The 15,973-nt window shown below is 38.1% G+C and overlaps 1 protein-coding gene across 3 annotated transcripts in view; it reads left to right on the top strand.

Moving 5' to 3' along the window:
- The window catches only part of LOC138822601 (protein FAM114A2-like), a 31,412-nt gene that overhangs the window by 13,751 nt on the left and 1,688 nt on the right, over positions 1-15,973 (top strand). For 2 of the 3 annotated variants that reach the window (XM_070015430.1, XM_070015429.1), the window contains one exon: positions 6,662-6,857. In XM_070015430.1, the coding sequence (XP_069871531.1) occupies positions 6,738-6,857 (120 nt within the window). In that variant the 5' untranslated portion in view covers positions 6,662-6,737. Of the gene's footprint in view, positions 1-6,661; positions 6,858-8,160; positions 8,254-15,973 lie in introns of all 3 variants that reach the window. The other variant, XR_011370568.1, reaches the window with a different exon arrangement.

The raw sequence follows: 15,973 nt of genomic DNA, 5'->3' as shown, positions 1-15,973 counted from the left end.
TTAACAAAATTGACAGACCCTTAGCAAACCTTATCAGAAAAAGGAGAGAGCACACCCAAATTAATAAACTCAGAGATGAGAATGGAAACATCACCACGGAAACAACCAAGATTCAGAACATTATAAGGGAATACTTCTCAAAACTTTATGCTAATAAGTTTGAGAACTTGACAGAAATGGACCTTTTCCTAGCAAATATTGACATGCCAAAACTAAACCAAGATGAGTTAAACCAGCTTAACAGGCCCATATCAAGCATTGAAATAGAAACAGCAATAAGAGACCTCCCAGCTAAGAAAAGTCCAGGACCAGATGGTTTTACAGCGGAATTTTACAAGGCCTTCAAAACAGAGCTCACACCAATACTCCTCCAACTCTTCAATGAAATTGAAAGAGAAAGCTCACTACCGAACACATTCTATGAAGCCATCATAACCCTCATCCCAAAACCAGGCAGGGACTCATCAAAGAAAGAAAACTATAGACCCATTTCTTTGATGAACATTGATGCAAAACTTCTCAACAAAATTTTGGCCAATCGACTTCAACAATTCATCCAAAAAATCATACACCATGATCAAACAGGATTCATTTCAGGGATGCAAAGCTGGTTCAATATACGCAAATCAATTAATATTATTCATCACATCAACAGGAGCAAGAATAAGAACCACATGGTTATCTCAATAGATGCAGAAAAAGCATTTGACAAGATCCAACACCCCTTTATGATGAAGGTTCTGGAAAAATTAGGAATCCATGGAACATTCCTCAATACAATAAAGGCTGTATATGACAAACCTACAGCCAGCATTATACTCAATGGTGAAAAACTAAAGCCATTTCCTCTTAACTCAGGAACAAGACAAGGATGCCCACTCTCTCCACTTCTCTTCAATCTAGTCTTAGAATGCCTAGCTACAGCAATAAGGCAAGATGCAGACATAAAGGGGATCCAAATAGGGAAAGAAGAAATAAAACTTTCCCTCTTTGCAGATGACATGATCTTGTATTTAAAGAATCCCATAGACTCCACTCCCAAATTACTCAAGCTGATTCAAAACTTTGGCAAAGTAGCAGGTTATAAAATTAAACCCCAAAAATCAATGGCTTTTCTATATGCCAACAATGAGAAATGTGTGGCTGAAATTAGGAAAGCAACTCCATTTGTAATAGCCCCACAAAAAATAAAATACTTAGGAATTAACTTAACCAAAGAAGTGAAGGACCTCTATGATGAAAACTTTAAAATCTTGAAAAAGGAAATCAACACAGAACTTAAAAAATGGCAAAACCTCCCATGCTCCTGGATTGGCAAGATTAACATCGTGAAAATGGCAATACTTCCCAAGGCTATCTACAAATTCAACGCGATACCTATCAAAATTCCACCCTCATTCTTCAAGGAAATAGAGGAGGCAATCCAAAAATTCATATGGAACAATAAAAGACCCCGAATAGCAAAAACGCTCCTCAACGGAAAGAACACTGCTGGAGGAATATCAATACCAAATTTCAAACTCTACTATAAAGCCATAGTAATCAAAACAGCTTGGTATTGGCATAAGAACAGACCTCAGGACCAATGGAATAGAATTGAAAACCCAGAAATGAACCTACAGACCTATAGCCATCTAATCTTCGATAAGGAAGCTAAAACAATAGAATGGAAGAAAGACAGCCTCTTCAGTAAATGGTGCTGGCAAAATTGGTTAACTACATGTGGAAAACTAAAGCTAGATCCTTATATATCACCCTGCACCAGAATCAACTCCAAATGGATCAAAGACCTTGAACTCAAAGCAGACACTCTGAAAACATTACAGGATGGAATAGGAGAAACCCTAGGTCTCCTTGGCTCAGGTCGAAATTTTCTGAATAGAGACCCGGAAGCACAACAAATCAAAGAAAGGTTGGACAAATGGGATTGCATAAGGTTGCAGAGCTTCTGCAGGGCAAATGACATAGCTGGCAAGATCAATAGAAAGCCCACCGATTGGGAGAAGATCTTTACTAGCCATACAACGGACAAGGGTCTCATATCTAAAATATACTTGGAACTCAAAAAATTAAACCACCCAACAACAAATCCTCAAAGAAACAACTGCCCAATAAATAAGTGGGCGAAAGACTTAAAGAGAAGCTTCTCTGAAGAAGAAAGAAGGATGGCCAATAGACACATGAAGAAATGTTCAACATCCCTAGCCATAAAAGAAATGCAAATCAAAACAACATTGAGATATCACCTCACTCCAGTTAGAACAGCAAAAATCAAGAACTCTAATAACAACAGATGCTGGAGGGGATGTGGACTGAAAGGAACCTTACTTCATTGTTGGTGGGAATGTAAACTTGTTCAACCACTTTGGAAAGCAGTATGGAGGTTCCTCAAAAGACTTCACATAGATCTCCCCTATGATCCAGCAATCCCACTTTTGGGCATTTACCCAAATGTTTACAAACAAGACCACACTAAAGCTACCAGCACAACTATGTTTATTGCAGCATTATTTACCATAGCTAAGATATGGAACCAACCCAGATGCCCCTCAGTAGATGAATGGATCAAGAAAATGTGGTATATATACACAATGGAATTCTATGCCTCCATCAGAAAGAATGACATTTCCCCATTTGTTAGGAAATGGAAAGGTTTGGAAAAAATTATATTAAGTGAAGTAAGCCAGGCCCAAAGAAGCATAGGTCCCATGGTTTCCCTTATTTGCAATATCTAGTATAGGTATGAGTCAAGCGGAAAAGGCCAGATAATGTGATGTTAGGAAAATGAACCCTTAAATATGTATTTTAATGTTTTCGTTTCTTTCATGCATGTGTTTCTAATGCATTTATAAGATTATTTCTTTGTTGCTTTGTATGTCCCTCCCCCACAGTGTAACCCCCGCTTTCACTATATTTGATGTTAGTATAACATGTGGAGGAGATGGGGACAAACAAGTCGTTTAAGGATTCAGGTGGACCTGTTGCAACAATGAGAAGTACAAAATGTCATGTCAAAACCAGCTTTACAATTTCGGTGTGGGGGGGGAGGGGGGTATAATTGGGTGGGGGGAGGGGGGTAAAATTGGGTGGGGGGAGGGGGGAGACGGGGAAGGGAAGTGAAGGGTAAACAAAGGAGGAGGCTGCAATGCTTGGTAAGAAATGTATGCATTATCCTGCCCATGTAATTGTTGCCCCTCTGTACAGTATGTTCTCAAATAAAATAAAATACAATTAAAAAAAAAATTAAAAAAAAATACCCAGAAAACTTAGGAAACCATTAAATAATGCAATTTTACTTTCATCTACCTGTTATTTATTTATGTTTGCAGAGAGTAGAGTATCTACATTCCTTCTACTAATAATACTAACAGTATAAACAATATAAACTCTTTGTCTTCCATCCTAACACATTCTAGATGATCTTTTATTTTCTTTTTTGGTCGGTTCTGGGGCCTGAACTCTGGGCTTGGGTGCTGTCCCTCAAGTCTTCAGCGTAGGGCTAGCACTCTACCACTTGAACCACAGTGCCACTTCCGGCTTTTTCTGCTTACGTGGTACTGAGGAATTGAACCCAGGGCCTCATGCATGCAAGGCAAGTACTGTACCTCTGAGCCACCTTGCCAGCCCCTCTAAATGATTTTTACTCATGTAGATTCAAATTTAGATGGTGATGACCAAAGTGTAGAGATTACCATTGTTTCCTGTTTCAGAGTATGTCCTAATCTCATATGAAGTTAAATGAATTACATTTCTACAATGATATATTTTGTATGTATTACATATAATGCATGCATTACACATAGTATACAACACATACACACACACACACACACACACACACACACACACACACGTATTCATACAGCTTAACTCCAAGGTATCTTAAAGTTGCCTTCTGATTTCATGCCTCGTGATTCTTTTTCTCCCCGGTATTTTAATGGCTCCAGGCAACTAGTATCATGTATACCTTTTAGCTTTCTCATGGATTGTTTTTATACCTTTGAACACTCTCTCTGGCATTTTCACCTGTCACAGTCTGATGTACGTCTCATGGCAGGCATTTGCAGATAACTATGGGGCTAATCAGGTTAACATAAATTAGTGAATTGAATTCGAGTGCCAATTTTGAGGTGCAGGAGCATTGCCTAAAAGGACCAGTAGCTATTTGGCATGAAGTAGTCATTAAACAGTGACTATAGAACCTTTGTTGCTAGATCTTTCAGTTTTCAAGGGAAATTGGACACTTGCACTTTTGTATGAAGACTGGTTTTTAAACATGGAACTCATTTAAAAGTTTAGGCACTATTATAGATAAATTAAAAACATCTCTAGGCTAGATTTGACACTCCAAGCTCTAGACATGTGTTTGGTTCTTTGTGTATGAATCATGTCTCCTGATTCAAATGGGTCTTTTCCTTTCTGTTAGCATTATTGGTATGTATCTTAATTATAGTAGTGTGCTGGTCTTTCTGCCTTAGTTGTTAATATGTTTATAAAATCTGTTTGAAACACATAATGGCTCTTTCCTACATGTAGTCCATCTCTCTATAAAATAGGTTTATACATACCTGTGTGTATGGGTGAAGGAGGGTGAAAGAGAAAGAGAGAGAGCACAAGAGAAGAGGGTAAAGGAAAGGGGAGGAAATACATTTATTCTCTCATGCTATTTGATTCTCCTCTTCTTCTGGAAGGAATTAGATTGGGTAATTGAATTGCTGCTTAAAAGTTGATCTGAGGTGCAGGGAATGTGGTTTAGTGATAGTGCTTGCCTACCATACATGAAAGCCCATTGTTCAGTTCCTCAATACCACATACACAGAAAAATCCAGAAGTGAGGCTGTCTCTCAAGGGTTAGAGTGCGAGCCTTGAGCAAAAAAAGCTCCAGGACAGTGCCTAGGCCTTGAGTTCCAGTTCCAGGACTGGCAAAAAAATGTTAAACTAGGAATTCAATGGATATAGCCAAATGGTGGAGCTCTTCCCTGGTATGTGTGGGGTCCTAAGTTCTATCGCTAGCACTGTAAAAAAAAAAAAGTAAATATAAAATATAAGTCAATCGTCATCTCTTTTGTCACATCAAATGTTCCAATACTAACAGAATTTTGGTATATTTATGATGAATATTTTTAATAATAGCAAAAGGCCCAGAATAGTGTTTTATATTTATAATCCTAGACACTCCAGAGAAGGAGATAGGAGGATTAAGGTTTAAGAGCAGACCAAACAAAAAGTTAGTGTTTCAGAGATAGCAAGCATGGTAGTGTATGCCTGTAATCTCAGGTACTTGAGAGGCAGAGGTAAGAAATTCATGGTCTGAGGCTTGCCTAGACAAATTTGGGAAACCCTATCTAAAAAACAAAAGCAAAAGGATTAGGGACATCTTTTATTCCCTAGGGCCACCACTACAAATAGGAAACAAAACCCTAAAAAACTGTTCTGACAGAAATGTTTTTGGATAGATTAAATCTCTGGAAGAGTTTTAGTAGGAAGTGATTACTAAAGATTTTAAAGGATAGTCAGTAAAAGGGGAAATAGATAATGAACCTCCTCACAATGAAAAACTTGCTCAGGGAAAGACTCTAGGAAGACAGGAAAAAAATAAACTATAAAGTAGCATGAAATATTTGCAAGCCATATAGTAGAGGAATTAAATCTCCAATAAACAGTGTTCTCAAGTCTCTGTAGTACATAATGATAAAAGCCAAACCAGAATGATTGGATAATGACCAAAAGATACAAATAAATGTTTCACTAAAGAATATATACTCAGCAAATAAGCATATAAAAGGATGCGTTGGTCCCAACCATTAGAGGAATGCAATTTAAAATGCTCAGTGAGGTACCAGTACACACCTATCTGAATGGTTCAATCAAAATAGTGACAACACAAGGTTGATCAGAATTCAGGGGAACTTGATTATTCTTACATTGCCACTTGGAAAATGAAGTGATAGTTTACATGGGAAAAGAATAGAGCAATACCTTGTTTTGGGACAGTCCTGTGGATTGAGCTCAGTGCCATGGCACTATCCTTGAGCTTTTTTGCTCAAGGCTAGCGCTCTACCACTTGACCCACAGTGCCAGTTTCCGTGCATGTGGTACTGAGGAATCAAACTCAGGGCTTCATGCATGCTAGGCAAGCTTTCTACTGCTAAGGCACATGTCCAGCCTAACAGTAACATTTAAAACTAAACTGAGTAGCTCAAGAGAAAGCTTTGGTTCCCATAAACACCTATACATAAGGTTTCTGAATCATCTTATTTCTGTGATAGTCCCAAAGTACATTTATACCAAGGACTATTCAGAAACAATAAAAAAAAGTCTTAATACAATAAAAGTGGGTCTGGAGGGACTTAAATGCTGTGTAAAAAATTCTTAACAAGTGGCATGCTATGTAATTTCATCTATATTTCTTGAAGTGAAAAAGGTTCAGTTGAAATCTGTTGAAATCTGAAGATTGGTGGATTCTGCCACAATGAATTATGCTTCAGTTATGGAAGCTGTTACTAGGAGAACCTGGGGGAAGATCTGTGGGATCTTGTCTGTATTAATTTACTAATGTTTCTGCCTGTGACTCTGTGAAAGTGTCAAAAGATTTAGACAAATAATGTATACTAAAAAAGCTGACCTCAATCACGTTTTTACCTTGGGCTTTCTGATAAAGATGATCCTTGAGTCTCCAGTGATAACTGAAGATGGAAACTGGGAGTCAGTGGAGAATTCTGAGTCTGTGAAGAGTAATGAATCTGTTGACCAACATGCCAATCAAGAAAGTTAATGGAAGCTGTAGTGCCCAGTTGAAAAGACCAGATGTTGGGTCTTCCAGGGACCCTGAGACTTCAGAAGTTCTCCCTTTTCAGGTATTACAGACAGCCACTGACTAGAATCTCTATTTTTTTTTTTTTTGTGGGTCATGGGGCTTTGAGCTCTGGGCTTGGGCGCTGTCCCTGTGCTCTTCAGCTTAAGGTGAGCACTCTACCACTTGAAACACAGCACCACTTTCGGTTTTTCTAATGGTTTATTGGAGATAAGAGTCTCATAGACTTTCCTGCCTGGGCTGGCTTTGAACTCTGATCTTCAGATCTCAGATACTCAGCCTCCTGAGTAGCTAGGAAAACAGGTGTGAGCCTCTGGTGCCCAGCTAGAATCTCTATAAAATATTGGGATTTAAAAATATTGGGGTTAACCTGGTACCCCTGGCTCAGACCTGTAATCCTAGCTCCTGAGGATGCTTAGGTCCAGATGAAATGCAGATTCAATTTCCAACTAAATTCCAGCAAAATGCTACACTAGAGGTATGGCTCAAGTGGTAGAATGCCAGTCATGAGCAAGCAAAACAAACGTGTGAGGCCCTGGTACAAGGAAAAAGAAGTTGGGGTTAACAGACTCAAGCTCAATGCTAATTTAGGATTGAACTTCTTTACTTGTTTTTACAACCATAAATAATAGTTTTTCAGTTCTATAAATGCCATCAGCAGTGATTACCTTTGCTGCATGGTGCCTACATGATGAAAACATGCAAGTGTCTGTCAGTCAAGCAGTGCATTAAGCAAATATTATTTGGTTCCCCATACTTTGGCTAATAATTAGATAACTTATGTATATTATACTTTTTCATACTTTCTTGTGTCTTCCCTCCCCCGCTCATTTACTGGGACAGTAGGAAACTTTCCAAAGATATATCCCAGGCCAGATGGGGATATTGGAGCAGCTGGGGCAACTCATTGCTCTCCTCAGGCTCAGCTACAGTAGCCACTGTGTGTAAGATCATCAGTCATTTCATTACTGTGTGTGTTTATATTGTTACAAGGGACTTTGTTAATAAATCTCCTTCTACATTTGTTCAAGGGATTTAATTGTTTGAAGACAAGTGATCATGAGATAGATGATAGACATCGCAAGTAGAATTGGTAGCATTTTCTTATTAGAATGAAGTCTAGGAATTGCTATAAATGTCTGTTCTTTAGTGATGATGTATCAGAGTTTTTGTATAAAAAATGTTATACTAAGGAGATATTTCCAAGGACTAATAACCCTAATTGTTAAAAATAAACTGTCTTATAGCTATCATGATTTTAGATGAATGGACTTTGATATTACATTTTTGAAATTTAGGTTGTTTAGTTTGGTAATAAAGAGCAACACATTTTGATTTTTCTCTAGGACAAGATACTTCAAATATCATGGAAAAGGCAGAGACTTCCCTTGGGATCCCTAGTCCCAGTGAGATTTCAGCCGAAGTCAAACATGCTGGAGGTCTGTATATGGAAACATTAAGTCCTAGGATACTTTGGATTCAGTAGCTAGCTTGTGCATTTTTGATACTAAGGACATGGGGATATTCTACAGGTGTGGTGTGTTGTCTTGTGAATCCAGCTGCCAGTTAGAGATCTGTGTCTTATAACTGCTCATATCCCTCTACTCTGCATCTGAAGTAATTTCAAGGACTGCTACATATTAAAATTATCTTGTTATATATGTTGAATATAAGAATTGCTTAGCACTTTGTTTGGCAACCAAGACTAGGTGAATTTAAATCTGTCAGGACCAAAAAGTATTTTTGTTCATTTAGGGCTATTTTTTGCCTTTTGTTTTTTGTTTGCTTGATTGTTTTTCTGCCTTTTGTTTTCTGATAACTGGGAATTGAACCCAGGATGTTGCACTAGCTAGGCAAGTGTTTTGCCATTGAGCTGAGGTACATTCTAGACTTTTTTCTTTCTTTTTTTTTTTTTTTTTTTTTTTTGCATTTTCTTGATCTACTGAGGGGCGTCTGAGTTGGTTCCATATCTTAGCTATGGTAAATAATGCTGCAGTAAACATAGTTGTGCTGGTAGCTTTAGGATGGTCTTGTTTGTGATTATTTGAGTATATGCCCAAAAATAGGATTGCTGGGTCATAGGGGAGCTCTATGTAGTCTTTTGAGGAACCTCTATACTACTTTCCAAAGTGGTTGAACAAGTTTACACTCCCACTAACAATGCAGTAGGGTTCTGCACATGGATCCCCTCCAGCATCTGTTGTTATTAGAGTTCTTTATTCTAGCCATTCTAACTGGGGTGAGGTAGTATCTCAATGTTGTTTTGATTTGCCTTTTTTTTTCATGGCTACGGTGGTTGAGCATTTCTTCATGTGTCTATTGGCCATTCTTATTTCCTCTTCAGAGAAGTTTCTCTTTAAGTCTTTAGCCCACTTATTTATTGGGCAGTTGTTTCTTTGAGGATTTGTTGTTGGAGGATTTGATTTTTTGAGTTCCAGGTATGTTTTAGATATGAGACCCTTATCTGTTGTATGGCTAGTGAAGTACTTCTCCCAATCGGTGGGCTTTCTATTGATCTTGCTAACTATGTCCTTTGCCATGCAAGAAGCTCTGCAATTTCATGCAATCCTATTTGTCCAATCTTTCTTTGCTTTGTTGTGTTTCTGGGTCTCTTTTAAGAAAAATTTGGCCTGTGCCAAGGTTTATTCTTGAAAGTTTGTAATGATCAAAAGGAAACCTGCACTTCTAATCCATATGGAAAAGTTTTGAAGACCAGTCTGTTTTCTTCATCTCTCATAGCCCTTATTGTTTCTCATTTAATACTCTTTACTCATCTCTATCATTTTTTTTCTAGAAGCAGATTTATTCTACCTGTCTTTCTCCATCTTCAGAGTTATATTGCGTCTTGGCATACACCTATCAGATACTAATAGGTTCCACTATCACTACTTGTGAATACCTAAGAGAGAACTGGATTGACCTACTTTCAGGTCCATAGTGCATGGGTCAGTAGAATGGAGAGATAACTTCATCGGACATGGCAAATTACTCCATATATGAGGCACTGTCCTTAATGATGCTTGCATAAGTGAGTCTACTTTGTCTGTGACTAACACACTATGTGTTTAAAAATGAGTTTATTTTTCTCCCTGAAGAACTCTACAAATAGAGTATTGCATGTTATTTTGGTGAATGTAGGGTCCTGGTATCTTCACTTTTATTTGTTGGGTTCTTTATAATTTTGTAATTGTTGTCAGATCATGCTGTGAGTGCAGGTATGGTATTCTCAAACAGATAAGCTCAAATTCAGGAGTTACAGAGACAGGAAGTTTCATTTCTCCTCATGCTCCCAGCAGCTAGAATGGTTTAATGTCTAACTCTGATGCTTTGAGATGTTGGAAGATTAAAGTGTTGGCATTTTCAGAAATTTTTGTCAGGAATTGCTTTTAGTGGGCAAGGAAAACAGGAGTTAGAAGTATGTTTGGATAGTAAACAGCAGTGATTTTATAAGACTTGAAGGATATTTGTCATTCAGAGCCAGCCATATTTTAGAAGGGGAATAAAACTTATGGAGAACCCTGGCAAGAGTGGCTAGTATTAATGTATTAAAAAGTTAGAGAGTTAATGGATCATGAATATGAAAATCTAAGGAAAGGTGATAGGGAGAATACACCTTTTTTATACCTTTGAAGACTAGCAGGGAGAACAGAATTTAGGTTGTGTTTACTTGTGTCTCATGAGTAGAGAACTCCCACTACTCAGTGGAAGTTTTATGGACTTAGATTTTAGTTGAATATTAAGTGTACCAGAATAGAATGGGTGGCTTTTTTATCCTAACGTCTTTCTCATTTTCTAAAATTTCTAAGCATTAATTTCACTGTGAAGGAAAGTATACTGGCGATGGGTTTTTTTTAGAAGTTTGAGATAAAACATACCAATGAAATCACTTGGTCATCTTTTTTGCAATTTTGTCATGTTCCTTTAAGGATGTTGTCTTCTGCTTTCTGTGTGTGTGTGTGTGTGTGTGTGTGTGTGTGTGTGTGTGTGTGTGTGTTTAGTGTTCCTGGAGCTGGAAGTCAGGGCCTGGGCGCTGTTCCTGACCTTTTTGCTCAAGGCTGAGTAGCTAGGATTATGGTTGTGAGCTACCAGTGCCCGGCCTCTTTCTTTTTTAATGTGTATGTTCTGGCACTGGAGCTTGAATTCTGTCTTCACAGTCTACCTTGTCTCCCTCCTCCACAGCTGGCATTTGAACCCTGCCTCTGGTTTTTGCGGGATAAATAAATGGAGATGAAAGTCTCACAGACTCTTCTGCCCTGGTGGCTTTCCATTGTGATCTTTAGATCTCAGCCCAGAGTAGCTAGGACCATAGGCATGAGTCAACAGTCACCCTGTCCTGCTTTCCCAATTCAGATTGATACTTAAAAACTTTTTAACTGTTATTAAAAGATACTGGTTACAGTTATAGAAGTTGGGTAAAGAATACATTTCTTTTTTATCAGTCATGGACATGAACTCTGGGCCTGGGCGCTGCCTCTCACCTCTAGAGCTCAAGGCTAGTTAGTGCTCTACTACTTGAGCCACAATGCCACTTCTAGTTTTCTGATGGTTTATTGGAGATAAGAGTCTCACAGACTGGCATTGAAGCACAATCCTCGGATCTCAGCTTCCTGAGTAGCTAGGATTACAGGTGTGAGCCACTGGTGCCTTGCTATGAGTACATTTCTTTTTGGACAGTGTCACCATTTCCTTCTCTGTTAGGCTTGTTTAGAGGGAGTCTAGTGTGGCCTTCAATCTTTTTTTAATTTTTTATTTTTTTATTGTGATTGATTACATAATTTCCCGAATTTCACAGTATTGTGGGATAGTGATGCTGTTAAAGTCACAAACACATTCTAACTTTCCTGGAGCAAATTGTCTATTATGGTCTATAACATTTATGAGTTCTATGAACTTTGTGATACAGTTATTTCTTCGACATTGGGTGGTATGTACATTTCTTTTGTTTTGCATAGCATCAGCTGTTCCCTCTTTCCCATTTGTTCCCTCCCTCCCATAGCTGTCATTAAGTTGCTTAGTTCATTTTGGTCAATGTCCTGTGCAGATGATGGGTCCTGCTGTTGTATGTTTTCCCCTGATTCCCTCTAGTTCTGTGTCATCTTCCTGGTTCCCCTCTGGTGTACACATATATACCATACATGTGATCAGCAGCATGGAGTTATTTAGTAGTGGTTTGACCAGATGAAGTTCTTTGTTTCTTAAGTCTTGTTAATTTTGTTGTATCACCTAACATTTTGGATTTAACATCCGCTTATCAGGGAGACCATATACCATTTTGTCTCTTTGCTTTAGGCTTACCTCACTCAACATGCTTTCTTCTAGCTCCATCCATTTCCCTGCAAATGTCATTAGTTTGTCATTTCTAATGGCTACATAATATTCCATTGTGTATAGATACCACAATTTTTGGATCCATTCATCTGTGGTGGGACATCTGAGTTGTTTCCATATCCTAGCTATTGTGAACAGTGCTGCAATAAACTGGAGGTGCATCTGTCTTTTATACTGGTTCCTGTTGTTCAGGATAGATGCCTAGAAGTGGTATGACTGGGTCATAATGGAGGTCAATATTTAGCTTTCTGAGGACCCTCCAGATTGCTTTCCAAAGTGGTTGCATAAGTGTACATTCCCACTAGCAGTGTAATAGGGTTCCTCTTTCTCCGCATCGCCTCTAGCATTTGTCATTGCCTGACTTGTGGATGTGGGACATTCTGACTGGGGTAAGGTGGTATCTCAGGGTTGTCATTATTTGCATTTCCTTCACAACCAGGGACGGTGAACATTCCCTCATGTGTTTCTTTGCCATTTTTATCTCTTCATCTGAGAAGTCTCTCTTTAGTTCACTTGCCCATTTAGTAATTGGTTTGTTAGGTTTGGGAGGGATTAGTTTCTTTTTGTTAATTTATTTTTTATTGTGAAAATACTGTACAGAGGGGTTACAATTACATGGGCAAGATAATGAGTACATTTCTTATCAAGCATTGTAGCCTTCTCCTTTGTTTCCCCTTCCCATCCCTTTCCATCCTCCCTCTGGCCCCCTCACCTAATCCTCCCCGCCACCCCCAAAGTTGTAAAGTTCATTTTTACATAACAAGTTGTACTTCTCATTGTTGCAATGGGCCCACCTGTATCCTCATTTAAAGGACTTGTTTTTCCCCTTCCCCTGGGATTAGTTTCTTGAGTTCCCTGTATATACTTGATATTAACCCCTTGTTTGATATATTGCTGGTAAATAGTTTTCCCAATTAGTTGGTTGTCTTTTTAGCTTGGTTGCGATAGCTTTAGCTGTGCAGAAGCTTTTTATTTGAATGTAGTTCCATTTGTCGAGTCACTCTCCCAATTTGTTGTGACTCTGGGACTCTGTTCAGGAAGTTTCTTCCTGTGCCTATAAGTTCAAGTGTCTCTCCTACTCTGTCCTGCAGTAGTTTCAGAGATTCAGGTTTAATGTTAAGATCTTTAATCCATTTTGAGTTGATGTTGGTGCATGGTGGTAGGCTGGGGTCCACTTTTAGTCTTCTGCATGTGGCCGCCCACTTTTCCCAACACCAGTAGTTGAAGAAGCTTTGTTTCTTCTATTGTATGTCTTTTAGCCTTCAGTCTTAAGGACTAGTTTATCTTTACTGCTGCGCCCTGATTCCTCTGCATTCACTCTTATTCCTCAGGTTTTCAGTGAAATCTGTTCACTTTGGTTGTTTAAAAAACCAGATGTTTCAGCATAGCTTGAGCTATGGGGATTGTGTTGCTTACTACTTATGCTACTTCTTCTCCCAACTGTGTGATGTTACCTAGTGTTTGAACAGTGCATTACTCAGATAAAGACAAATCAACACATCTGTAGATTCTTGGAACATTTTACTTATATAGCTGCATCCTCTGAAGTTTTTTGACTTTAAAGTAGTAGCTGCTTCAGCCTTCCTTGATGCCAGACTTTATCCCTGACTTACATTGCCTGTGAGTGTTCTGTTGTCTGTAGGTTCTCCTCTGTGTGTTGGGGTTTGGAACTTTTCTCTAGGCAGAAAGCCCAGCTGTGGGGCTGACTTTGTTTCTCTTTTCTCCTGGACCAAAGTGGGTTTTTTTTTGTCTTTTGTGTAGTATCTAAAAATAGTTCTTTCTTCTATTTTGTCTGGTTTTCTAGTTGCTGTATAGGAAGGCAAGTGTAGAACTTGAAAGCAAAAGTTCTCTCCATAATAGAGTGTTTGATATAATATAGTTAAATTACTTGGTGTACTAGTTGATCTAGTATAAGATTTTTAAAGGCAAACAGAACTAATTATTCTTGAAACATACTCATCTTTGTAATGTATATTGATTCCCATACTAAGAATCAGCATAGTCTTTTAGGACAAAGTTGAGCTATAATTTTCATACAGTAAAACTTTTTTCTGCAATATGACTTTGTGTTGAGAAATAATGGTTATGTTTATACTGTATAATCACAGTATATTGTGATGCACAGATACAGAATATTTTCTGTATTTGTATGGCTCACTGAGATATAAGAATATTTTCATTATCTGAGGGAGTTCCTTCATGCCAGTTTGTAGCCACACCTTTCTGTCTGTTCACAGCATTTGCCATCCATTGATCTGTTTCTGACTATAGTTTCCCCTTGTTTAGAAAAATGTTTACTATGTGCAGATCAATACTTTTTTTTTCTTTTGCCAGTCCTGGGGCTTGAATTCAGGACTTGAGTGTTGTCCCTGACCCTTTCTGTACTTAAGGCTAGCAGCACTATTTCCTAATTTTTTTGAGAAGTAATTTGGAAATAAGAATCTCATGGACTTTCCTGCCTGGGTGGCTTCGAATGTGATCTTCAGCTCTCAGTCTTCAGAGTAGCTGAGAAGCTAATATTGCAGGCACAAGTCAGTGGACCACCATTGCCTGGCTATTTTAACCTTTCTTTTTTTCTTTTGGCAATATGAAGTACCACTTCAGCCACATCCTTAATCCTTTCTTCTGCATGCCTCTATCTATCTACCTATCTATGTGTCTATCTATCGATCTAATCTATCTATCTATCTATCTATCTATCTATCTATCTATCTATCTATCTATCTATCTATCTATCTATCTATCTATCTATCGATCGATCTAATCTATCTATCTATCTATCTATCTATCTATCTATCTATCTATCTATCTATCTATCTATCTATCTATCTATCTATCTATCTATCTATCTATCTATCTATCTATCTAGAGGGAGTAGTTACTTATTTTGATCTATGTTCTCAGAGATGTCATTTCCAAATGTCAGGGAGGGCATGGCAAAGCAGAATCAATCATACCATGGCAACTAGAAAGCAGAAATAGATAGTTTGTTTTTGGATTTGATCATCGGTTTTGCTTGTGCTGGCTTTGGACTACAATTCTGCCTCTACTTTGTAAGGAGCTGTGATTACAGGCATACACTGTGTCTTTGGATTCTCTTTTTATTCTTTTCACTGTGTAGCCTGAGCATCCATGAATGGATATGAATGTAGCTTAGGCTCGCCTCAGACTCACAATACTCATACCTTAGTATCTGGAGTATTGGCATTATAGGCATGCACTACAATATTTAGTTATACTTTAGCTTTATGCTTTATATTTTTTTCTTAATTTTCATACTGAAAATTAAAACAGTGAATTTTCATAATGTGAACTTGTTCAGAATCTTTAAGAGATAGTATGCCCCTTCTAGGAAGATAACTATAGTCCTGACATTTATCTTAGAATAATTTTGTTTGCTTTTATACTTTACATACTTATAGTACATTTTGTATCTAGCTTCTTCCACAACATTTTTGTATCATTTGACCATGTTGTATTTTGGATGTGGTATTCCATTTTGTCTCTATGTCATATTTTATTGATCCCACAGTTGTTAAGCACTAAAATAGTTTCCATGTTATAGCTATCACAAATACTGCTGCTCTGAATATTTTTGTTTATGTCTTTTTTTGGCCAATACTGGGGCTTGAACTCAGGGCCCAGGCACTGTCACTGAGCTTCTTTTGCTCAAGGCTATCACTCTACCACTTGAGTCACAGTGCTATTTCCTGTTGTACTGAGGAATTGTTCTCAGGGATTCATGCATGCTAGGCAAGCACTGTACCATTAAGCTGTCTTCTGATGAACCACTGTACATATGTAGCATAGTAGATACTGGCCAGCAGTTTT

The sequence above is a fragment of the Dipodomys merriami genome, unplaced genomic scaffold (assembly GCF_024711535.1).
Source record: "Dipodomys merriami isolate MVZ:Mamm:240054 unplaced genomic scaffold, mDipMer1.0.p SCAF_1127, whole genome shotgun sequence".
Classification (NCBI taxonomy): Eukaryota; Metazoa; Chordata; class Mammalia; order Rodentia; family Heteromyidae; genus Dipodomys; species Dipodomys merriami.
This window is presented reverse-complemented; position numbering and strand designations above follow the sequence as displayed.